The 27230-nt window shown below is 36.2% G+C and overlaps 1 protein-coding gene across 6 annotated transcripts in view; it reads left to right on the forward strand.

Annotated features, from left to right (window-relative positions):
- The window catches only part of LOC145664180 (AMP deaminase 2-like), a gene marked incomplete at its 3' end in the record, with an annotated part of 333717 nt that overhangs the window by 187936 nt on the left and 118551 nt on the right, over nucleotides 1–27230 (forward strand). For 4 of the 6 annotated variants that reach the window (XM_081730614.1, XM_081730612.1, XM_081730613.1 and 1 more), the window contains 1 exon segment: nucleotides 26140–26184. In XM_081730614.1, the coding sequence (XP_081586740.1) occupies nucleotides 26140–26184 (45 nt within the window). 6 annotated transcript variants of the gene reach the window in all.

The following is a 27230-nucleotide window of genomic DNA, read 5'->3' on the forward strand; positions in this document are numbered from 1 at the left end:
AAGTGTATTGTTTGAGAATAATTCGCATTCATTCGAAGATTTGTATTCTGGTCGGGATGTCCCCCCGATGTATACATTTTAGCTGCTTTCAGATATTTTTCTTCATTTTTATGACAACTTGACAGACATCATCTGCGTTTCAAACTTGCTTTCTGTTTATGTAACAGCAGTCGATTCGGCATTACTATTGTCGACGACACGAGAGGTAAGGTTTCCTTCTCTCGTAAATCTGGTAGAAACTATCTCGTCTCGATCCTTAAAGAACTCAGTTCCGTCTCGATTCTTGAAGAGTTCTTTCTAGTGTCATAACGGAAAATTTCTCGTTTTAATTTCTTGTTCAAAATATATTTGATCTAGATGCTATCAGGATTCTTCGCTTAACGAGGGGTCCACGAAGGGGGTTGAGTTGATTTTGAGTTTAACGTCCCTTTCAGCAGCGAGGCTTGAGACGGGACCTACTGATTAACGTGGAATCCGAAACACATGAGCTCCCGCCGGGAATCGAAACCGGATCTTCCACGCCAGATGCGCGTATGTTAACCTTAGCCAGGAAGGAGCTCAGGTCCACGAAGGGAGTGGAATAAACATTTAATACATGTTTATTAATGGAGTACGTATGATGTGTAATGATTTGATTATCAGTGCTCTTCATTGTGTTTGTACAATAATTTTATTAATTTATACTTTTTGTATTATCAGCCTATAATACTAAAATAGTGTTTGAGGTCTGAGATGTGGGTGAACTAGTGTTGGCACAAAACTGGAGTAAATTTTTGTCTCGTCTCGAATTTAAAAATATACTTTTAGTCTGATTTTCGACACGAGACGATAAATGTCTCGTCTTGTGGGTAACGGTGTTGAGTGTATGTCCAAAATTTTCAGTACTTCTGCCTTCAGTGTGATCGCGAAGTCGTAATTTCGGCGAACTAAAGAATTAACAATAGATCAGCTGTTGCTGTTCACCAGTAGCTGAACCACTTCTTTTGATAATAATAAAGTACCATGGTACTATTCGCGACTTTGAAAATGTTACAAAAACTTTGTCCAAATTACTAACAAACTCTTGCGCCGTGTGCTTATGCATTCAGAAACACACGTCTCGATTGACTATCTCCTGATATTCAATCCAACTGACCCCCCTCCTCCTCACCTTTCCTTGTCTAAAGCAGTCTGTGTGACGTAGTATACTCTTTCCATTCAGACGGAAAAAAAGGAACCATGTTTACAAGCTTTCTAGCCCTAAAACCGTCTTTTATACACTTATTCTGAAATGCCTTTGTAGAGCCTGAATAAAAAAAAAAGTTGCAAAATGTTCTCATAGTTTCATAAACGTGTTTATTTGCATTCTTCCCTTCTTCAAAGACTGCGTATCATATCAAGCTAGGAAGGTGTTCCTTGTAAAATTTAGGTTTTGTACCTCCCAAAGTCTGTAATGTGGGCGCAGAGCTCTAAAAACTACTGATGAAAATGACTATTATTCAATGATGAATTTCATTTTATTTTCCGATAATTGCAAGCAAATGTTACAGGGGCGTCATTTGATCAGGACAGGAGGGTGTAATTCCCACTTCCTTGAGTGTGATAAACACACATTCTTTGATCAAATCATAGTAAAACACTGACATAAAAAGTGAAACTCTTATGTCGGCGGAGAATCCTCCCAAACAAAATCTAAAATGAGGCTGATTTTAGCAACAAAACTATAGAGTTACGATAGCACATTGTTAGAGCGCTTACATTTGGTTTCAAAAGTCGAAGGTTTGATTCTGAGCCATGTGCGTTCATAGTGGATGACATTGAGAGAGAGAGAGAGATTTAAATATGGAGACGGAGAGGTGTGATCTACATATGCGAGTTTAGAATTGGAGAATCGAACAAAATCCATATATGACGAAATTTGTGATTTTGTGAAACAGAAGAAGGAAAGTTTCCGAACTGCAAGGAATACATCAGGCCGTTGTCGAATTAAGGCGGAGGGCTGTTTTTAGAGCATCAAATGATTGCGAATAGAGAGAAAGATCTTAAGATCTGTAGAATTAAGAATTTAAAAAAATCATCTTCCGAGATGGGTTTCGAACTACGAACCTCTTAGCTACCGAACCATGTCTATATCCATCCAGCTACGGAGAACTCTACGCAGTCATTCATATAGTTTTCCTTTACTACGTTGAGAAACTAATAGAATGGAATATTCCAAAAGTTGACTCAAAGTGTGCGCCTTTGACCTTGTAGCTTAGTTACTTCAGATATATGTACTCAAAATTATTCTCCTAAGGCTCAGTTCGTGGAGGCAGCAGGTCCCAACCTCAACCTTGCGTATTGACAATGAGAATGTTAGGTTGAGACCAGATCATATTAGGATCAGTCATACGAAGTTGCGTACCACTATGACCATTTGCAATCCGAACTCTCTTTTTTTGACTCCCGCGGATTCAGGCTTGCTACCCTCAATGAAATCTCACGTTCAATAATGCCCAGGTTCGCACACTCTCAACTCTCTCACTTGGGCTCTATTATCAGTGGAATTCGTTCTCGCTCTGCTTCAACTTCATTATAGCTTGCGCTTGTTCGGACTCATATTCTGACTCGCTTACCACTAAAAATAATTCGCACTCACTCGGATCGTTCCCAATTATTGAGCCCGAAATTCAGGCTTGTACGAGTTTGGGCATCTCTACTCCTAACTGGAAAACCCCCACCACCAAAAAATGTGGACCATAAGCTCACACGAGCGAGATCGAACTTTGTTCTATTCCCCTATTTCATCAGTTCTTTCTCACCATTTGATCGCATGAAGTTATTTAATCAGTTGTCAGGGAATTTATCAGAACATCTGTGAAATACTCAAAGAATATATACCTTATGCTTGACTCCGCTGATATGCAGTATTTTTAGATTCAGTAATTTAATTGTTTTTGCACATATCCCACCAAAAGATTAGCTTTTTCAGAGTATAGCCATGTAGTGAAGTAACAAACATACACCGTCAGCATCACTAGATTGTAGTGTTTGAAAAGAAAACAGTTACTAAGTTATGTATGGAATTCTTTCTGAAGCAAAAATTCCGTCACGAAACAATGTTGGAGGTTGTCAATATTCAGTTCTTATGCTCTTCATAATGATTTTAGCACTATTTTACAAGCCTTTTATCTTTACACCAGTTTGTATTATGTATGTATGTGTGACTCAAGGTAACTAGTTGTTAAATAAATCGAATCAGTAGGAGATCTGTGAAGTTGAATAGCATGTTGTGTTGTATCGTATGGAAGTGATTACGTTAGTCAGATTTTTTATTTTAATGTTCTTTTTATTACAAGTTTTATTTAGTATGCAGTAAATAATTAGAATGTACCCGAACTTACGTGTGGTGAATTTTTTTTGCAAGTCATATTAACATGAAAACATTATTGTCTGAACTGTAAATCGTTCTCATGTGTTAACCTACTGAGAGCAAGGATTTTTTCACGTGTTCTGAAAGCTGACATACCTATCTAAAAGTTTGTGTGAAAGTAAAGTGCTAGACAAACTAGAGAAGTAGTGGTGATAATTTTGAATTATAAATGATGATGCGAACGTAATTTCGTTTACGAGAATTCGTTTCATGATTTATTTAGAGAAATAACATGCATTGGTTCCAAGAGTTGACAATGTGCAGATATATATTAAATTTTCGAACTTTGTGCAATACACAAACTTTACGTCGTGCGGATATTATTTTTTCGCTTTCCTGTCCACGTTATGAAGCATATTGTTTCAAATCTTGGAAAGGTAAGCGGTTGAATAGTGTCGGCTCGTGACTACCTGAAGTGAGTAATAGTTTTTAATATATTATTATTAAGATTATTAATGTATAGGCCATATAGAGCACCACCAAAATGACTTTGTAAACGGAAAATAAAGAATTATTATATCAGGTCCTTATAAATGAAGTGATGGAGGTCGCACACCCACAGTGCTCCCCTGATGAAACGGATCACTTGAATCACAACTTCTGTCCGGTTATCCCAGTCTGAGTATCGCTGCTCAGACCTGGTTTCACCCGGTGACTCGAGCAGACTTGGTGACCGACGGACCCGGCAACCCGAAGGGAGTCAAAATATTAGCTTTACAGCATTACTTCAGAATTTCGTAGTGAATTAATGGTCCACTACTCAAGCTCGAGCACTCACTTATTCAATTCCCTGTGTAACGTTTTTTAATCAAGGCACCGTAGCTTGAATATTTCAAATATAATTTCATATTTATTTGGTTTCTCATGCTGAGAAATAATATCTACAGTGGTTTTTAAACATAGACTATCCAAAAAAAAGTTTAAACAAATACCGGTTGGGCTCATCGGTATCTCTTGTATTCTAGACGACAATTCTTATAGGTTCGCTCGATCAAACTTTGACGATCCCTCATAAAAAAAAAAGAAACGCATCTTTTCTTTTATTCTGATGCATTTATACGTTGATAAACTTTATAGTCATCTTCAATGCAGTGCTCTGAATTACAAGAATGCGCACAAGAAGCTCGGAAGAAAATTCTAGACTTAGTGAAAGCGAAAGGATAGCGAGAGAGGGGAGAATCGTGTTTGTTAGAATTGTTAGCAGTCTTCTTGATGCTCCGTATGTGTATGACCATGTTTCGTTGTCTCCGTATCACATCGAGTCTGTCCGAGTGGGACCTGGTCACTGGGATCATAAGACTGTACTGATTAGTCTGGGCCTGGTCGGGTCACGGGCCAGATCGAGTCATGAATCTGTCCGGGTTACCAGTTCTGGTGGGTCATGAGTCTGTCTACGGGCCGCAGGTCATGAAATTGTTCATCTATCACTGTAATGCACTGCAACAGTTATTAGGTGATGGAGAAATTTAACCAACTGGGAGCGACAGCCAGCATTTGTCCAGATACATGCACCTAGATGATAAGAATGTTAAATAGTGATTCTGTGCCTTGTAGAAACAAGGTCTCTTCTTTTTAATTGAATATTATCGTTGTCTTACCTCTCGCCAAGTTGAACCCCAACTAACATGAGTTATTCTTGATCTTGAAACTTAGATATTTTTTTAACGAAACTTATCCTGGAACTTTACAGGTATGTGTAAAAGAAATCTCACACATTGCTGATTTTTAAACCCAAGCAGTGGGAACGATTAGGAAGTCTAAAAAATGTGCGTTATTAATCAAAATTAGATATAGTTTTATGATTGTTATTGTGGAACACATTTTTAAATCTAGGAGAGATCATCATTGCGGATAAACTGACACCTCATCCTTGAGTTCGGGGTTGTGAGAAGGCCTCATAGAACGTATTCGCCATATTCTGTCATTTCGAATAATATTGCCGAAAGGTTTAATAGGAGCTTCATACCTTGAAATATTAGTGTGTGACTACCGTGGAAATTACACATCAATCTTTTCTAAATTGCAGGGGGAGGATTAAATTCATTTCCTCATTCACGACTGATTTTAAACCCAAGCAGTGGGGATGAATATGAATCATCACAAAAATATGTGCCATATTTCACCAAAATCGAATATTTTTTTCTAAAGTTATAATGGAACATTTTTTTAAAATGGCAGGCTTCACCACCCCTTTATTTTTCACTGATTTCAAGTTATTGCAGTGGATATATTAGGAAACCTCAAAGAAAACATAAGCTACATATATGCATCAAAATTGAATACTTTTGTGGAAAGTTTCTGAGGAAACTGGCTTTCTCCTAGTTTTATTTAAACAAGGAAACTTTGGAGGTTTGATGAATTTACTTAATTTTGCTCGCTTATTCTTGAGCGATTTTGACCGCAATCAATGGAGGTCCTAAAGAAAATTTGTTTTTATCAAAATCTAATAAATTTTACGTAGTTCATAATGGAAAATTGCTTTATATGTATCTATATTTGCAATCTTGAAATACTATTTGAATATTTCCTAGTACATTCTTACTGATGGATTTCAATTCCGAAACAGCAGGATTATTTGGAAAGGTATGAGGAAAGTATATACCAATTTTCATTCAAGTCGAAGAAAAATACGAGTTATCGCATTCAACTCCAACTTCATCGTATTTTGGCGTATGGTAGTTGTTTAATCAACTACATGAAAACAAGTGTAAGAACATCGAAAACAGGTGAAAATATCTTTGATAGTGTAAAATTTGCCCAAAATTTCATAAGCTCATAAAACTATTTACGTAAATGATCACACACAAAAGGCAATACATTATTCGTTATTTGGTGTAAAGATCAAATATACCGCATAAAGCTTCGCTGATAGAAAGAAAAAACTAATACAAATTCTCAATGATAGTTACTTAGATATTTATGATATCCGTGCAAGGATATCGTATTTATGATATCCGTGTGCATGCTAAAAATGACAGAATAGATTGTTCAGTATAGATACGTATATTGGATTTTGAGGCTGCTCTGATATCTAGGTTGTCATTGTTCTTAGCAAATGAAGGGTTTGGCTGATCGTTGACGAACAATACAGTTATCAATATCAGTTCTTAATGGCTAGCGTTCACTGTGCGAGCCGGGGTATTACTAACAACATAGGGCACGTATTGAAAGATCACCATGATGCCGTTTCTATTTCCGCGTTCCTTCGTTCATTCCTCAGTTTTTTAAAACACCGTAGTGTTTACACTGCTCAACTCCGGCTCTATAGTAAACCGATAAAACCCCAGGCCAGTGTTAACCCCAGCCAGGTCGGTCCTCGGTAGCCAGCCCAAAAATGTAGGGGGGGGGGGCGTTAGTAGTTAGGGGGGGGCGATCCAACTATATTATAGTTCATCACCATATTATAGTTCATTTGCAACCTACCGTGAAACTTTTAGGGGGCAGCAAAAATTTAGGGTGTCCCGGACCCCTTTGACTCCCATGGATATGGGCCTGATGTTGAAATAACACGCTAAAGTGACCACTTCTTTTTCTGTGTAGTAATACTAAGCCATCTTCCTTTAAAAACCTTGTGAGAAGACGGGCTTCAGTTACAGAGCATTCACTTCTGATAAGAAAGTTCATAGGTTCGATCTCTGATAGTCGGAGCTTGTGGTGAGTATCCATATGTTCATGGATATTTTTGTGATTATTTCCTCATGTTTTCTGTTAATTATTTCATTATTGACCTGCAGATCAGTATGGAGATCATATAGTCTGTATACATCATACACGCACAGATCACTTGTTGCTGGAGTGATATACTGACTGCGCAAAAGAAATGATCATTGAAATATTGTTTTATAACCTATATACTATAGAGCTGTTACTTTTTTTTTTTTTTTTTTTGGTATTCATAATTTGCCAGTTATGAGTGCAATAAAAGATCGGCTTATTGGGAATAGGTATCAACCATCTGGATATTTTGAGATAAGTCTTTTGAAGATTAACCGACAATAAAAGCGAAAATAATGGTGTAATTAAATCAGAAGGTTCTTTTTCTGGTATTAATTTCACAATAGTCCAAACTTTAATTCTAACATGACGAGTGAAGCGAAGTGCAAATTTGAAAATGAATTAAATATGAAGAAGAGACATCAAATAACTCGAGATGAATCATTGTAGCGTCAGTGGTGGCTTAAATGTCTTTTGCATTGTTGATTCTAACTACTAAAAGATAAATGGTGGAAAGACATTATTACAAGTATTACTCGTGATATATGCGTAGTCAAACAATTAATGTGTGTCACCGTTACGAGATAACTATCTACACAATCTACTACGTATCATTATTATTATTATTATTATTATTATTATTATTATTATTATTATTATTATTATTATTATTAAATGGATACTTTCAAATATCTAGGATCAATATTAACAGACGACAATCATATTCACAAAGAAATTAAATGTCCACTAAAAGCAGGAAATTCGTGTTATTATTCCGTTCAAAATCTCTTGTCATCGCCCATTCTGTCGAGGAATTTGAAGCTTAAAATATATAAAATGATAATCATGCTTGTATGGTTGCGAAACATGGTCGCTTACTCTGAGGGAAGAACGCAGACTGAAATTGTTTGAGATTAAGAGCCTAAGACAAATATTCGGACCCAAGAGAAATGGGAATGGCGGAAACTTCATAACGAGGAACTACATATTTTATATCGTTCACCAAACATTGTTAGGGTCATTAAATCTAAAAGGCTTTGATGTGCAGGTCATGTAGGAAGTAGGAACGCCTTCAAAATTTGAACTTAAAATCCAATCGAAAAACGACCATTAGGAAGAACTAGCCGTAGATGGGAGGATAATATTAAGATGGATCTAGGTGGAATAGGAATACAAAGTAAAAACTGGATCCAGTTGGCTAAGGATAGAAGTCAATAGAGAGCTTTTGTGAATGTGGTATTGAACATCCGGGTACCATAAGCCATAGAGTTAGTTAGTTATACAGTGCTTAAATAAATAATGTGTTCCAAGAGAACAAAGGCTATCAACTGTTACTATAGGCAAAGAACGATAAGTTTTTTAACAGCATAAAAATGATTTTTTCTCAATTTTCTCGACAATAACGCATGAAAATTTACCTATGACATTTGGTCGAGCATGACATAATCTATCGATTGATCTCATCTTTGAACATCTATTAGAGTCTATTATACGGTGTGTTCCAAAACACCAACGATGTGTAGGAGGCGATTCCTGACACCAAGATAAGGCAAAAGTATAGACCAGCCTGGGTGCAGAAATCCGTCATTTCGAAGTTATAGGCTGCCGAAAACATGAAAAAATGAACTTTAAAGGTCCACAGCTCTAATACTATGGAACTACTGTAGTCGGGTCAAGACTTCACTTGGGAATTAATATGTGCACTATAAAAAAAAAAAAAAAAAAAGTTTCAGAATCCTGCGGTACTCATGCAACAATGTTTAATGAGGGAGTTTGGCTACGGGTATATAATTTGAAGTACTCAGTAACTACCTCTTTAAAAATTGTAGCAGAAGTACCACAGGATTCTGAAACATGTATTTTTGGATAGAACAGATACTAGTTCCTAAGTGAAGTCTTGATTCTACTAAGGTAGGTCCAAAAGTATTGGATAAAATGTTTTCGCCAGCCTATAACTCTGAAATGACGGATTTCTGCACCCAGGTTGATCTATACTTTTTGTCTTATCTTGGTGTCAGGAATCACCTTCCAGGCGTTCTTGGTGTTGTTTTGAAACACTCTGTATAGTCAAACAGAAAATTAAGTTAAACATAATTTTGGTAGTATTATGTATTTGGTGCTTTGGTCAGTTTTGTTTCGTTAATACTGTCGAAAATTTCCAAGGCTATAATGAACAAGATATCATATAGTGTTGGTCTATATCTCATGAACCACAATGTGTACTGTTGTCTCTCTAGTGTCATAATGAAAAGGATTGATCAATGTGTACATCACTACGTGTTTCATTTTAATGGGTGACGTGCTTAGTGTACAGCATCAATTTTTAATTTACAAGAAAGTTGTTTCTCTATATTTTCTGAAAAGGATTTACACTCTCATGAGGATTTCCATATAATTTTTTGCTCATATAATTGTGTTCAGTACATTGAGTTTATAAATTTGATTTATCTCTCATATTTGGACTACTTTACTTCAGTTATAAGCTAATAAGCGTTAACTTGCTCTGCTCTATTAAAGAAATTGATAAATTTTATAGTGGCTGAGTTGGAGAGCGCTTACCTCTGATATGAGAGGTTCCTGGTTCGATCCCCGATCAAGTAAGTTTGTGGTGAACAACACCGCTTGTGGTCACCAATTCTTCCATCATTCACTTACCTTGATCATCCATATCCCTTAGCCTAAAGGGCATAATCGTAGGACTCTAAACTGAAGATTTCAGTTCATTTCAGGGGATGAAACATTATATATATATATATATATATATATATATATATATATATATATATATATATATATATATATATATATATATATATATAATAGGCATGTTTGTGTTATTCACTTCGCAAGTGAAGGAGGAGAGGGAGAGTGTTGAAAAATATATTCCACGGTAATACGCAGAGTATACGCTAGTTATTATTAAGCACTTCATGATTTTTAAATTCTAAGAGTTTGCGACACATGTTATGGGACTGCCTTACACCCCAATGTGTCACGACACACCAATTGGGAACCACTTATTTAAAATGCAGTTACTTTATACCTAGTCGCTTCATGCGTTGTTTCGCACAAAATCCAATTGATATACTATGAAGTGACAGGTGGGATTGTAAACTTTTTGGTTGTGCTTCTTATTCGTTTGAAAGAAATATTTTATGCTTTTGGAATTCAGGCGATCTAATGACGTCAGCTGTTTATCAAGCATGATATTCAACATATACTTCTATAGCGCCTACATGATGTTCAACACGTAAACAGATGGATCATGATTTATGTATTGCGAGTTGTCTTGAATGCATAAGTAATGTAAACTATTGTTTGACGTAAAGTGTTTGCAGACATTTATTTTCAATGTACAGTTGTTACAGATAGTTTTTAACTCAGGCATCAAACGTGTTTGACGTAATTCATTCCAAATTCAACTGTTAAAAGACAGGTACTACGTGTGGTAGTATACACATGCTCTCTCTATTTTAAGTATGTCTATCTCTGTAGTCGTTTAGTCGTTAAGTGGGATTAATGATGTACTTTGCCAGAGGTAAAGCAGTACTTGTACTTGGAAACACCTGGCAATAATACGATTTGTTTACAAATTCATACCTGTCACATCTCGTGATAAGAATATCGCATTGTACTCTTTATTTGCGTTGTTATCCATTTGAGAATAACTTGAAGGAAATTTCGCTGCATTTCAGGTTTTTTCAAATTGTAGAATATTATTAGGTATAGCTAAAAAAAAAAAAAAAAAAAAAAAAAAAAAGTCCAATGGTGAGACACATGGCATGAGAGAGTGGTGAAAACTGGTTGATTTTTGTCTAGAAAACAGTACAGCTAAACAAACTGGACATTAGTAGCTGGAGTGGAGGAATAGATTTAGATTCAAATTTAGGGATACCATCATATAAGAACTGTACTCTTCTCGCTGGTCTAATATAGAACTGTGCCATTGTTGTTTGTTGAATGGCGAAAAATTCGGGGAAACGAGCAAGCTGACACAGAAGCCAAGAACGCAGCTTTGGCAAATATTACACCGGAGCATACTCTCCCTGCTCGGATTTCCGTAGTTATTTCGTCCAATGGATCCGCTCTTGCTGGCAAATAAATTGGAAGCAGGCTAATAAACTCCTTTGAGTAAACCTATTTTGAGCAATTGACAGACTTAATTTCGTATGAGTTCACTGAAAGGACTGATCCTTACACACTTCGGCGTATCGTACAATCGCATCTCACTCATTCCTATTTAGTCCGTGGCGCTGATTGTCCATAGAGAAGATTGTGTCTTCCCTCTGAGTATTCAGCACATTCTTGTATGTTGTCAAGAGCTACCTAGAAACCTTAAGGGATAAATTTTCAGGGAATAATGCGGTTTCTTGGAGTAGTGCACACACTGAGGTTTTCTTCTTATATTTTTCCTGTTTTACTATTATTGCTATTTTCGACGTACTTTCTAGTTCCATATTTTGTTATTTATTCTTTCAACGTTCCGTTTGAATTTTATCTTGTTTCAATATCTCGTTCTTGACGTGTATATTTGAACTTCATTTCTTGAAAAGTTTTATTTTGAATATTAAAGTACAGAACGTGTCGGTCATTTTCCTTATTGTGACGGAGACAAATAGCCTCGCTGCTGACGTCCCATCAAGATACAATAATCAATCAACCAAACCCTCTGGTTTAGTGGTAAGGGCATACTCCTTTGGTGTATGAGGCAGTAGGTCTCCCTTTGGGATAGCCTTAAAGTTGAATGCATTATAGAGGTTGGAAATCCACCTTAAATTCCAGGTTCACGTTTCAAGTCTCGGTACTGAAAAGGGACGCAAAATACCGACTAACAAATAAGAATTGCGTAAATAGCTTCATTACAGAGGCAGCGACTAGTACAAGTCAGTTAATATTCTTCTGATAAAGAGCAGTCTGTTTTCAACTATTAGTAGGTGTTGTTAAAACTCTTAAGGGATTATTTCATCGATGCGGCAATAGCCGACATGTGACATACGGCAGGCAACAGATGTTGCTATGTGTAGCATGCGGCGTATTGGCAAGGGGACAAAGAGCGTGTGGCATGCTGCACGTGTTGCCCTGTGTAGTATACGCTATTGTGGAGAGTTCTGGCAAGCCAGAGAACTTAATTCCACGAAGGCAACAGTTTTGTAGTTAAGTCCAACGAACTCTTGGTTAACAATAAAGTAATTTTAAAATAGTGAATGTTCCAACGCACCCCCACCCCGTTCGTAGTTCACGAATTACCACTAACTAGAAAAAAGTATAAAATAAAAATGTAATTTCAAAAATGATAGTAAATACCTTATTTAATGACTTAATTTATTCTAGTTCTTTACTGTTATCTACCGTCGAATTAGTTTTCCCTTAGAACGTCCGTGTTCAATAGAAAGGACAGTATGTCATACCCAGGGGCGGATCCAGAAGATGAAACTTTCTTATATATAATATAAAACCCATCCCAAAGTTTGGAGCCCTTAAAAGTAGCAGTATGACAACCCACCGCCCTCCCCAGAAGTCGGTCCTGGATCCGCCCCTGGTCATACCTAAATCATAAGTTTCCATTCATTGAAGGAGCACCACTACTTTTAATTTTCTAAATTCTCCTGCGCTTTTCATGGGAAGCTGAGTGCAATTTTTTAAAATTTTCTTTTTCAGATTCTTGGCATTAGTAATATTTATTGTCTAGTCGTTTCAACGTATCTGCCTTCACTAGATTGTTTTTACAATCAATTGCAGTAACATTCCATAATTTCGGATCTTTGTGATAATCTTTAATAAACTGTTTTATTTTTTCAATGGATCATTTGATTTTGTTGAACGGAAATTGCATCCCCGATGTATCTGGGCCGACACTGTGCAACAAGCAGATTTTTAACATGCAACAAGATTTTGGGACCAACAGGCTACAACATGTGGCTTGCCACACTATCGCATACTACATGACGCACAATGTTTCCTCGGTGAAATAGCGCCCTTTACAAATTCCTCCGGACATTATGTTTTCGAATGTTCGAATTAATTATTCAGACAGTGTGACTAAATAGTGTTGTCTCCTTTGTTTCGCGATTTTTAAAATCCTTAACTGTGGTACACGTTTCATGTACTTGAACTTGTATGAACAAAGTATACGTATATGGATCAAGGGCAAATCCGTGTAATTTCTTATCAATATTAAATTAATCATGTTACACATATTTGTCTTAGATTAGCAGGATAATAATAAGTATTAATGATAGGTCACTGTTAAATCTATCGACACTTCTATTATTTTTTACTTTACTTGTCTAATCAGAGATAAGTGATAATTATAATATTGATTGCTATTAAAAGTTTTTCTGTGTTGAAGGTGTTAAAGGTTTTTCACTTTTAACTTTCATTTTAATGTACGTATGTTGATAATATTAATTGATTCTTTTTCTGATGTGGTTTTAATTTGATTATATCTCTGGTATTTTTTGTATCTATAAATAATATTACATGTAATTAACAAACTAAAACAATTAGGATTTTATCTTATAAAAGTTAAGAGTAAATTTTACTATCTTGTTTTAATTGTCTTACGTGCTTTTTATAGTACGGGACCTATACACAAAGAGTGGTAGGATTTTAAATGTTAATAAAAAGAACATTTCTTCCCTATAATGGCACAACGCACAACATACGTCAATAGCGGCAACTCTCGAAGATTTTTATGCATTAATTAATTCGTATAATCCATTAATGTACAGTTTTATTCGAAGAAACTTGCCACCTTGTTTTAGAAGGTCATATTCTGGTACACTACGTAGAAGTTCTGACATTTTGGCTTTAATTAAAGGTCTCAATGGGATGAACAAAACCCGCATAATATTTGATTTTATACGATTTTAAACATAACTGCTTACTAACAACTTCAGTGTCGTCAGTTTTGTCATTCTGCGTGTCTGTCAGTGACTTCTGGGACTTGGCTGAATCTCACTTTCAATATTGTGATGAGGAGACGAGATTGACCAGGCAACATTATTTGCCTTTTCACAAGGATCAAGTTTCCACAAATTGTTAATATCACCTGGTTACCACACTTATTTTTGTGTGGTGCACCATTTTTAAACCATCCGTGGTACTCACGCTGTAGTGTAATCAAGATCGGTGCATCTCAAAACGGAGCACGTGTAGATATGAGAAATTTGGACAGTTGCCGATGCCGACGGTATGGGTTGCACCCGTAAGTTTTTTTTTTTTTTTTTTTTTTAAATACCTTTGTGTTTCCTATATAGTAAGAGAGCATATTACCAGTACTCGTACGTTCTGTTGTGGCGAAGTGAGCGAGTGGACGAAAGAAAACGCCCTTTTCTTCCCTAAACCAAAGCCTCCGTTCCTAATGTAACTTATAACATGACAAAGAAACGGATAAAAGTGCCACTGTTGGGAACAGGCTCTTCGTAGAACAAAGCAAAGCAATCAGATTGTTCGTGCCTGCTGCCTGGAGGGAATGTTTCTGATATATGTAGTCCGAGGTCGTACCACTGAGTCAAACGTGTCGTGGAGCTCCTTCGTGGCTAAGCGGTTAGTGTTCGCGCCTTTGGCGTGGGAGTCCCGGGTTCGATTTCCGGCGGGAGCTCATATGGTTCGGACTCCACGTTAATCAGTAAGTCCACGTCTCATATAGCCTCGCTGCTGAATGGGACGTTAAACTCAAAATCAACTCAGCTCAAATGTGTCGTGCATTTGTAAGACGATGCAATAAAAATTTTCACTTTCCTATTGCAAAGCTAGCTGAGGTTAATGCAAAAATGGACGGACTATAAAAGTTGGCTTCAATGTTAATGCTAAAAATAAACAGACTATGACAGCTGTGTTACAAGATCAATGATAAAAATGAACATGCTGTAAATAGCTCCATTAGAAGGTTAATGATAAAAATGATAAGGTGATTTGAGTTAACATAATCATTTGATTAGGCAGTTTGAATCTTAGTGTCTTTCACAGGCCCGAGGCTATATGAAACATGGACATACAACTTAACATGAGATCAAATCACATGAACCCCGGCCGGGAATCGAATCTGAACATCTTGAATCAAAGACGAAATCATTATTTGGAGTATTTTATAGTTGGGTCTTGCAATTGAATCATTTATAAGTAGCATCCGAATTACTCGTATAAGAAGTTTCGGAGAAACGAAAAATCAGGTTCACGGTTCACCGTTTTCTAGTATTTTAAACATAATTTAAGTTAAAGTATTTTTCCGATCATATACTACGATGTAACCGCTGGTAAGGAATTACTTTCTTGACGTAAGGTGTCAGGAATGCGTACAATCGGAAGGATGTTAATTGACGTACATTGTACAAAAATGAAAATGAAATTTCTAAGGTTTACGTCCCACACATATGCCGGTTAGGCTAAAGTCGACGGTGATGATGAGGAATGAAGAAAGTGGGAAGAAACGAGAGAACCCCGAGAAAACCCACGCACACGGTGTTTGTCCAACACAAAGTTCACTTGGCGCGAGCTGGGATCGGACCAGGGACTCTATGCACCAGAGGTAAACGCTCTACCACTGAGCCACCACTGCTCATACGCTGTACAAGTGCGCATGTATGTAATGCTCCATTATTACTCGTTTCCACTCATAATTGTAATTTATTAGTTTGCATTTCTTCACTGTTGATTCCACAATTTCGAGTTTGCACACAAACGTAACCACAAAGTAAAATAACTGGCAACTTTATCGTTGCATAATTGCTTTAATGATCCTGCTTAGCTGAGCTAGGCAAATAGGTTGGCATAATGTGAGTGTATTAATGAATATTCACAACTGTATTAATGAATAATAAGTGTGAATAATGAATATCACATTCTCGCAGAACATCTATACATGCATATATTATTCATTATGAAGTTTTATTATCTTTACCATTTCGGAACCAAGATTTTTAGTATTTCAAACGGTTCTTAGCAAAATGATTCTATAGTAATAATAATAGCTCAATCTGCGCTCTCTACACAGCGCATAATTCACATATGAGCATGAATCTCCTTGTTATTCCTCACATCTGCACATGTCCCTGTACAGACACAAGTGGAAGACGTCTTGATAAAAATCGACAAGAGATACCGTAAAGGAGAGATTTTTTTCAATTACTTTTTCAATATCTCGCACCATTTGCAAGATTTGAGCCTACTTCTGGTAGAAGTTTTTAATTCACGTATGATCAGTCTTTTCTTTCTTCTTGCATACAGTATGTAATAAGCAAATACATTACATACACAATTAAGTATAATGTCAGTGATATATGGTGTTTATTGGGTAAAACACTCCAAACAATAAAGATTCATCTTAGACTGGAGAAATGGTTATCTTTCGTTTTTTCATTATAATTTGGCCAGGAAATAAACGCCTGACAGATATGCAACCCATGTGCGTAATTATGTGGTGTTGGAATGTATAATGCGTAGGATATGATGCTTTTTTCTTTAAAAATCAACACTTCCAGTGTATCCTAAAATGTAATAAAGAAATAGTGGTCATGTTTTTAAATATTCAATTAGAACTGGACAATCTACGCAAAATTTGCAATCGATCAGTGAAAACGTCATCTTTGTAGAGCCTGTAGTTTACGAGATTTCATTGTCAAAAGGATTGGTCACAAACATATAAACGTTCACAAACGTATAGTTTAAATGAACTCCAAAGATGGCAGCACAATTCATTTGAATTGATTTTGGAGAAGGCTTATTAAAATACAAAGGCTTTGAACAATAATTTAAAAACATAAACTTTATGAAAAAGATCTATTTAAATAATTTATTTAAAGTACACATTTTAAAATATTTGAGTGCGTTAAATGTGAAATCACAAATAACCGCAAATCAATCGTTTGAAATCAAAAGTTAGAGGTTGGAGCACAGGCGCTTTTATAACATTTTAATAGATAGATGGCGTTTTTGACAAAAATGCTTCTTGCCAGTTGAATCTGAAATGCAACAGATAGTATTTTATACTAAAACAACATTGACAACGTTTGGGGGTGATTTCTGACACTAAGATAGGACAAAAAGTATAGTCCAACCTGATGCACAAATGCTTCCTTTTGGAGTTATAGGCTGCCGAAAACATGAAAAACTGAACTTTAAATGTCCATAGTTCCAAAACTGTGGGAGGTACCGTAATCGCGTCAGGACTTTACTTAGGAACTAATACGTGCATTATCCAAAAATACATGTTTCAGAATCCTAAGGTACTCACGCAATAATTTTTATAGAATGAGTTTGGCTACGGGCATATAATTTGAAGTACTCAACAACTACGTCTACAAAAATTGTTGCGGGAGTACCACAGGATTCTGAAACTCAGATATTTGGTTAGGGCACATGCTAGTTCCTAAGTGAAGTCTTGACACGACTGAGGTAGGTCCCATAGTTTTGGAGCTATGGACCTTTAAAATTGTTTTTCTTTTCATGTTTTCGGCAGCCTATAACTCCGAAAGGAAGCATTTATATACCCAGAGTGGTCTATACTTTTCGTCTTATCTTTGTGTCAGGAATCACCTTCCAAACGTTGTTTCGAAACACCCTGTATAAAATAGAATGCAATGGAAGTTGACAAGTATGTTGTAAAAGAAATTTTTTAGTTTTGCGTCCTGTGATTATGCCCATACGCTAAGAGACGAATGATTAATGAAAGTAGATAAGTATGAAATAATTGGTAAAATCAAAATTTGAAGGTAACAGAGCCCCGAGAAAATCTACAGGCATGACCTCCAGAAAGTCGCATGGCGTGATATCGAACTAAGGTGCCCTCATACCAAAGTCAGCATTATTGTAGTGAACTTAACCGTGCCCCCAAGTAACAGTTTAGTTACCATAATCATTTAGAAATCTTTTGTCCATTCAACATCCATATCTCCAGGGGCGGATTCAAAAGGGGGCAATCGCCTCCCCCCAGAAGAGGAAACTTTCTTACATATAAATAAAACCCATCCGAGAGTTTGGAGCTCTTAAAAGTAGTTCTAAGTAGCAGTATTACAACCACTCCCAGAAGTCCGTCCTGGATCCGCTCCTTCATATCTCTAGGTCTATAGTAAAAACTGAAGTAATCGTGTTTCTTCTGCAGTACTGTTGGTCTTGCGTTTATTTCGTGTTTATATATTCAAATGATAGTACCTATCCAGGTCTCTCATGGGTTAAGCGGTTAGCGTACGCTCCTTTGGCGTAGGAGACCCTAGTTCAATTCCCGACGGGAGCTTATGTGATTCGGATTAATCAGTTGATCCAGGTCTCATATAGGCTCCCTGCTGAAAGGGACGCTAAACTGAAAATCAAATCAAATACTATCTACGAGATCAAAGACTCTCGTATCTTCAGAAGCTCTGTGCCTTAATTCTTAGGTAGGACTACTGCGAAACCCTACTATGTTCTCTCTGATTTTTTCAAATCTCTCTTTTAAGCGGAAGTATTTTTAAAAGTAATTGCAAGTAGAGATTTTTTTTAAAAAAGATAACCTACGGTTTTTTCTTTGAATACTTGAGATCAAAGATTTTTCAGTATTTTGTAAGGGAAAATATGTGATACGAAATAATAATTTTGTAAGAGTAATGTTTATATTCAAAATATTACTCATAAATGCATAAAGGACCACGGTGGCTCAGTGGTAGAGCGTTCACGTCTGGTGGACAAACACCATGTGCGCGGGTTTTCTCGGGGTTCTCCCGTTTCCTCCCATTTCATTCATTTCTCACCACCGCCTCCCTTAGTCTCGGTGCAGAATCGTTGGACGTTAAACTAAATATTTCATTTCATAAGTGCATAAGAAATTGGGAAAGGGTGCAGGGCTGCTTAATGCGCCTTTTCTTAACACCAGTGGTACTGATATAAATTCGTTCCAAATCTGTTACTAAGATTTTGTTTAATATTCCCCAGTTTAATTATAAGTTGAAATTCCCCTTGCCGCCCAAAATTTTGAACGTTCTTTAGATTAAAGGAGACTTGTAATTAATGAAAATAAATGATTATTAAAGACGTGGTGAAATAAAAATGTGGGAGAACCATGAGAAAACTTAGACACGGTGTTGGCCACCATAAACTCATATGACCTACAATCGAATCAGACACCCTCGCATTAGAAATGAACGCTCTACCATTGTCACGAGTGAAACCGTTAACCCTACAATGCATTTTTTTTTAATTTTCTGTGGAAAAGTATTTAAAGAGAAAAATGAGAAACGGAAGTACCGGTACGCTTAATAGTGCCATCTATGCAGAAACTGTTGAATTACAACTAGCTTCGAACGTTCCCAATCTGGTTCAACATGCATTAGCAACTACATACCGTTATGCAGGAAAGCACAGATTATTTACCAGTATGACCCATACCTATCCCACTATGCATTGTAGGGTTAAAATTATAAAGTTCTATAAATAGTGGAGTCAGGTCATTCTATGACCTTCTTAGTAATCACGTTACCCAGCTATGTTGTATCAAATACTAGCAAGTTCGATAAAAGCCGTAAAAAACTTTCTCAGTAACTTCAATAAAATGGGATGAGCTGACGCAACTCCTCAAGTTGAATGGTTCTCGTTTCTTTCAATGACCTTATAAAGTTGTTAGGTAAACGTCAGTAATAATTCTCGTCTTCCAGTAAACTGGGCAAGAGACTATAAAACGCTTCCTATCAACGTCCATTTGTTATTTATCTAAAAAGAAAAAAAGGAAGAAAAGAAAGAAAAAGAAATGTCCATATAATAACAACAATTATTTGTAATCAAGTGACTCTGGGAATTAACCTCTCCTTGGTTCAATTGACTCCTCTGCAAAGGCTGATGCAATGTTTGGAACGTGCGTTGTATAGTTTTCTTTCTTTTTTAAAGTAAACAACTCGGAGTGGTGGTGATGCAATTGCTTGTTTTTATCACTTGTTTTCACTTAGTATTGTTTCTTTCGTTCTTTGATAGCTAAAGTTTATTATTATTATTATTATTATTATTATTATTATTATTATTATTATTATTATTAATTAAATGAAATTTTTATTGTCTCGTTTTTTACCCTTTGGGCAAAAGAAATAGTAAATGTCAATCTAGGCACGTGAAGTAGTTCAAATTTTTCAAAGAGGTAGGGGCATGACTCTTGAGCTCCAGTTTTATGTTAAAGGTTAATAATAATAATAATAATAATAATAATAATAATAATAATAATAATAATAATAATTAGAAGAAGGAGAAGGGAAAACTTAGATTGAAGACCTTTGCCAATATTTCACGAACAAAGAACAAACTAATCTGTTCCATGTAATATGCAATGCAGACGGAAAAGCAACACCACTCCATCTAGCCAAGACAAAGTCCACCACAAACTATGAATCAGATAAACAAAAACATAGCAAATCAAAAGGAAAATAACTCCATGGAATCTTTAACACTTATCTAGAAGATATCAAAACTTAAACGGCAAACGTCCCAGTGCTTCACGCTGATTTCTAATAGTAAACACACACTAATAGATGTCGCTACGCACGCTATCACTTGCCTGTCTCACGATAATACACGTCGCTACGTGAAGGATTGTTATGTATAACTAAGTCCTTCAATAATTGCATAAAAAATATGATATGGAGTTTGAAGTGGATGGTGAACAAATATTTTACATGCATTACCTTTAAAACCTTTTCCCGTATCTTTTTCTCAACCTTCTCTGATTTAGCTGAATAATTTTCTCAAGATTTTATCAATATTGAAAATTGTTCATGCAGTAATTTACCATTAGCACCTAACTTAAAAACTGCTTCTGATAAAAAGAAAAAAAAAAAACAATATACACAAAACCATGTGTAGAAATAAATAAATAAATATGCGCGGATCCAGGGGGGCCCCATAGGGGCTACAGCCTCCCCTGACGCTCAGGTATACACTGGATAAAGCGGCAAACTATGGTTTAGCCTCTCCCTTGATCATATTCTGTATATAATATAATATAATATAATATAATACTATTGTCCTACCTCATCAATGGAAAGAGCAAGGCATAAGAAAGAATCAAACACCAGTCGTATGGGTGTAAGTCCTGTACGAAACCAATGAATCACGGAACAATGTGTAGCAGAGCTCGTGTGCTTTGTAAATATGTGGCTAATACCCGTAAGTTTCAAGTTGTGAAAGAATGTAGTTTCATTCTTATTTTATCTTTTACTAGCATTGATTACCCACTTCGCTTCGTTGAAATAAAAACTTTAAATGCACAACTCCTTATGTCATGTGTTGGGTAAAAATGATAGTAAGAATTAAATATTACTATTGTGGGCTGAATTTGGATTTAAACGGCATCAGATGTGTCACTCTTCATCTCAGGGACCCCGAAAACTATGGATTTGACACTAATATCGGTCAGTTTTGGGTCATTTTTAAATCTTTCCCCTCCTTCTGTCCTAAGTTTCATCGTCAAAGTGAAATGATAAAAACCATCCCAAGCCCGAACCTCATCTATGTTGAAAATTTGATCGAGATCGGTTGTGTGATTCAAGAGTTTTTAAGTCACAAACGTAATCACTTTCATTTTTATATATAGGGTGGCCCCAAAGTAGGTATACACCCCCGCATTGACCAAGTATACCATTCTAGTTTATGGGTTTATTTGCTTCGGCTCTTCCGAGCTTAAGATGTGAGTAAAACACATTAAGAAGAAATAATAAACTAAATCTATCTGATGGATAACAATTAGAAATGATAAAAAATGCAATGAACTGACCAGTACGTTACTGTATACCTACTTTTGGGCCACCCTGTATATAGATTAAGGTTTATGATATTTGTGTGGTGTCTTGTAAACTGCAAAGAGAAAGGGAGTGCAGTTATCGATTGGGCCAGTGGCGGATCTAGAAGGTAAAAACTGGGGGGGTGGGCAGCCAGTACCCAGACTATTATAGGTATATATAAACTTTCAAAAATATATAAATAATAGCTTAAATTATTTTGTCACTGAGAAAACGAGGGGGCCTAGACCCCCCTGCCCTGGCCTAGACCCGGCACTGGATTGGGCCTTTAACATATTTAAGTAAATTGCGAGGTGGTAGAAAGATATTAGTAGGCCTACCAATTTCATTCTCATAGTAAGAGGTAAAATGTATTTATATTTTTTTAAATTGTAGTACACGTGCAGTTGAGTCGTCTTGTTATTAAAATCTAGAAGGGGAACAAGAATTGCATTACAACACCAGTTGAAAAATTGATGGGAAATTTGAGTTCAAACTGATTCTGTAATCTGCGATCTGTGTGTAATACAAGGAGCTGGGAGATTGAATCCTATCTTACTCCTAAACGGGCATTGAACATTTTTGTTGTATTTTGGCATTATTCGGTAACATTAATACATAAATTAAAGCATTATTCATAAGAATCACTACTACATAGTTTAGAACAAGTTAATCTGTTGACTTAAACCTGAAATGAGTATTCTTTTGTTGGTGCTAAAAATGGAACGCATAAAACCAATACTGGAAAATGTTCAATACGTTCCAGCTATTATATCCAGACAAACATGTCTTTCATGGTTATCCTACTTTCTCTATCTGGAACGGCATTCATTCTTGGAACAATGCCAATAGATTTTCCAGATTATTGTATGGTCTCGATATAATACAAAGATATTGCAAGACACTGCTATAAAACTTTTAACAGGATATTTTGGGAAATATGTATATACTTTCAGAAATTGAACTGTTTTTTTTTTTTTTTTTTCATTTCTTCACAAAATTTAGCGTAAAGGTTGGAATGCAGAAGCAAGGTCAATTTCTTATTTATGCACTTAACTATTTGTTTGTGTAGTTGAATGATTCTTTTTTCTGGTATAATCCCACTTTACGTGTGTAACGCCGAGGTTACGAAGGACAGGATCAGCTGTTAACGCGGGATCCGAACCATCACCAACACTTTAATTGGGTTTATTTGGTGGATGCATAGGTCATCATGCAAGATCAAACCTCACAGTGTAGACTGTTATTGCACTATCTTGCCTCCGACGGTGTTGGATTACAGGACCACAGTCCCGGCTCAGGTGAACTTTTAGTTCAATAACATCTTGTCTGTGGGTTTTCTCGGGTGTCTCCAATTTCTTCCTACTATCTTCATTTCACTAATTTTTCCTTCATTCAGTGGAATTTGAGTCTGCGATAGGGTGATCATACGTTCCATTTTGACCGGTACACTCCCACTTTAGAGTCGTTTCCCGGCCGTCCCCTCAGTAGATGGAGAAAAGTTTGTCCCGTTTTATGCAGGTGAATGAACACCCAGTACCTTTATTCCTCGTAAAGGTATTAATACTAACAAAGAGCAATTGAACTGAAATTCCGTATAGTAAACACGATCTTATATAGTTCGCAGTACTGCTCGAAAAGGCAGCAGGGGTTTTAGCATTTGCTTGTGTGTTGAACAAACTTCAACGTGTCTTTCCTTTTTCATAAGTATCAAATTATTTGACCCCGCTCTGTAACAGAGGAAAAAAAAAAAGAGAGAGAGAGAGAGAGAAAAGCTAACTTTGATATCAGGGTGCTGATAAGAACAAAGGTAGGCCAAAAAAGTCCGGGGTTGCTAATTCAGCACCAGTAGCAATCCTAGCCACATTCTTTTCACTTCTAACCATTTTACAGCCAATTTTCATATTCATTCTTACGTTTCTAAAAATATAGTAATTATAAGTAAATTATAGGTAGATAGAAGAAACTTACACGCGAATGTTTTAATACCAAATTTCTTACGGGCATGGGGAGAGATGCTGGCAGCTTGGCACTTGGTGGGCGAAGGTGTTGGTTGGATGTTGCCAATCTGCAAAAGTCAGTATATTACAATATAAATGTATTAGGTATTGCTAAGGTGAACAGGAACTAATTTACGCATTAAACCTGAAAATTTTATGGTCACCCTCACCAGAATTTCTTTTGCGTTTTGGTATTCGTGTTACGAAGCATCCATTAATAACAACCAGAGCAGTAGTCTACACCACTTTACAAGCTAAAGAGTTTCTGTCATTTCTTAAACATAGTATATGTTGTAATTAAATTATTTTGCACTTTTCATAAGCAGTAGCGGGATTTTGGTGATTTTTTTTTTTCAATTCTACAAAATCATTAGCGTTTAACGAAAAAAAAAAAAAAAGTCCCAAGATGAGACATGTGCTAATGGATAATCCTACTGAACTGAATAAAATGATATGCGCGTGAAGATGAAGAAAACCCAGTAAACCTAAACATTTACCAGTATCCTGTATGAGAATCATACCATTTATTGAGCTAAAACTAATACCAAAATATACCTTCATTAAGCTCTTCATGAGTAGGGGTCAGTAAAAATGTTAAACACTGCCTTGGTCCTATATATACAAAAAGAAACAGTCATTTAGACCAGCCGTGTGCAACAGCCGGCCCGCGGGTCAGTAATTGAAAACCATAATTATTATAATTTTTCTTTTTTACAAAACCTGTTAAGAGTGAACTGGAAATTTTCCATCCATCATACAGAAGTGAAACGTGGTAACGCCCTGAAGACAAGCACTTGGCAAGCGCAGGTACAATCAGGGTCGCATGTCTATAAATATATTGTTTTTAGGAATATAATTTGATAACGAATTCGCCCGGTATTTCTTATAATGTTAGTATGTGTACAATCGTCAAAGACATCTATCTGGAAAATTTCATGTCAAAAGAGCAGTAAATAACAACAATAAAACTTTCTTCTCCATTTAGCAACATTTTGTTTTACTCATTCTAATTTTCGTATTTATAATTCTTTTCCTAATGAAATTTACCACAAATATACATTTCCCGATTATACACATAGTATCAGTATTAAAAGTACCCTGCAAAATCATTATCAAATTATATTCTTACAAGAAGACAGTTATAGATATGCGACAATCATTTCGGACATGACTGTACTTGGGGGAAATTTCCCTCGGTATAAGGATTTCCGTGGTAAGGGGGAAATTTCCCTTGAATGTACCGACAAAGTTCTAAATACATTATTCTGCTCCTCTTTAGTGAGTAAATATTTTGGTTGCCAGCATAACAGTTGTTTTGTGTTATTGTGATGTAAATTACGATGAATATGTTCCATCATTTAATACTGTACTATTCAATTGTCGTAAAAATGATATACCTACATTGAGGCCCGCGACGCCATTTAGTGCTCTGTGATTGCTCTGTTCGAAGTTGCACGCCCATCATTTAGACATTAAAGAATATTATTTAAATAACCATTTACGCGTCTACAGTGTAGAGTTTTTCTTTTCTACAGATTTTTAACACTTGATATGTGGTTTTTAAAGCAGGAATGCAAATAACCAGTCGCCCACTCGCACCGGGGCGAGTGGTTCACCGGTGCGGGCGAGTATTTAATATCATACCGAAGATAAGTAAATTATTTCTATTGAGGGATGTGGGCTAGTAGCTTTTTTCTTGGATTATTAAAATTTTGTTGCTTATTTGCATCCCTGTTTTAAAGTATGTCCATGACTTGTTCAAGAAAATAATAATAATAATAATAATAATAATAATAATAATAATAATAATAATAATAATAGTAATAGTAATAGTAAATAGTAAATAGTAATAAGCATAGTTGAAACTACAAATCGAATTAATTTGTCTTGCAATTTTTCTGGCGTTCCCACGTTCCTATTCATATGACAACATTTACTTCAACAATCTTATACAATAACAAAACTAAACGAAAATTGGACCAGTCTTCTGATTTTTACTGCTTTTGTGTTCTGATAACCTGTAAGTAATGCAGGAAACCATTCTTATCTCCGTTTCTAATATCTCCTTCATCCAATAACAACACTGCGTAAGCACAACCGCAGCGATTCCATTAAACAAATGCAGTAACTTACAAGGTACGTAGTGGTTGGTGTAATTCTGTTATACACTTAGCGTACTGTCCGAAAATAGAATAAATTAGCGTTAATCTAACCGTAAATGTAACTATACCTAGTTACCCTACTTACCTTTCCTATTGTTACCTATACTTACCTTTATTTTTTCCCTTTTTTTCCTGTCTAGATCTGGAAGAATCTCGAACTAATATCCGATTCAGCCTCATGCCAGGTAATTTATTTATGAAAGCAATGTTCAGTAGAGATAATAATAGAAGTAGATGTAGCCCAGTACGACAGGCATGCCGAAAGTTTTTAGATAATAAAATTCAAATAGCGTTGCCGTACCGAAACGAATTACGTTTAAAAGCGTATGCTCTCTAGTGGTGAAAGGTATAACTACAAGGCTGCAGGTTTGTTTGTTTGAAACTTAGAGTGCTGTAAGTATAGGTTAGTTTTAGGTTGTCAGTCGGCAACAGCTCGAGCGACATGATTTTCTTGCAGTGGTGTTTTACGTATTTAAGTACGGTTTAAATCCGCGAGAGCAGTGCCGTGATCGTTTAGAAAATGTCTCAGACTCTGCCCCTTCACGCACAACCATTTTTAGGTGGTTTGCGGAATTTAAACGCGGCCGACAGAGCCTGACAGATGAACCTCGTTGTGGGTACCCTAGCACCACAGCTACAAAAGAAAATGTCGCAACAGTCAATAGTCTTGTGAAAGAAGATCGCCATATTACATACGAGGAAATTCAGTCAATTTTGAAGTTTGGATCAACTGCAGTCCAGTCCATAATAAAAGATCATCTCGTTCTTTCAAAGCGTTGCATTTGCTTTGTCCTACATGTACACGCATGAGTAAAAACATTACCGCGTGGAGTGCTGTCGCTATATGCTTAAAAGACTTTTGCAGGGGCAAAGTAAAGATATTTATAATATAGTCACATGTGACAACATGCATTTACAACTAGAACCCCGAAATAAAACAGTGGACAGTAAGGTGTTCTCAAAATGAAACTCCACCATCGAAAGTGAAACGAGGACAAACATTTTGGTGGCATCTTTTTCTCTTAGATCGGCCGTGTAGGAACTATATACATACAGTTAGTTGATTGTCGTACAGTGACAGCAGAATGGTGTTACTTATTACCTTCCGAGTATCTTTGAAGTTTGGAAATCTGCCCACCGAACGTCCCCACTGTCTCACTTTCTTCTTCATCACGACAGTGCACGGCTCACACAGCAGCGAGAAACTTCGGAGTTTCTACAAGAAAGTGGA

Source organism: Thermobia domestica, chromosome 11, assembly GCF_964235325.1.
Source record: "Thermobia domestica chromosome 11, izTheDome1.hap1.1, whole genome shotgun sequence".
In the NCBI taxonomy this organism is placed as follows: Eukaryota; Metazoa; Arthropoda; class Insecta; order Zygentoma; family Lepismatidae; genus Thermobia; species Thermobia domestica.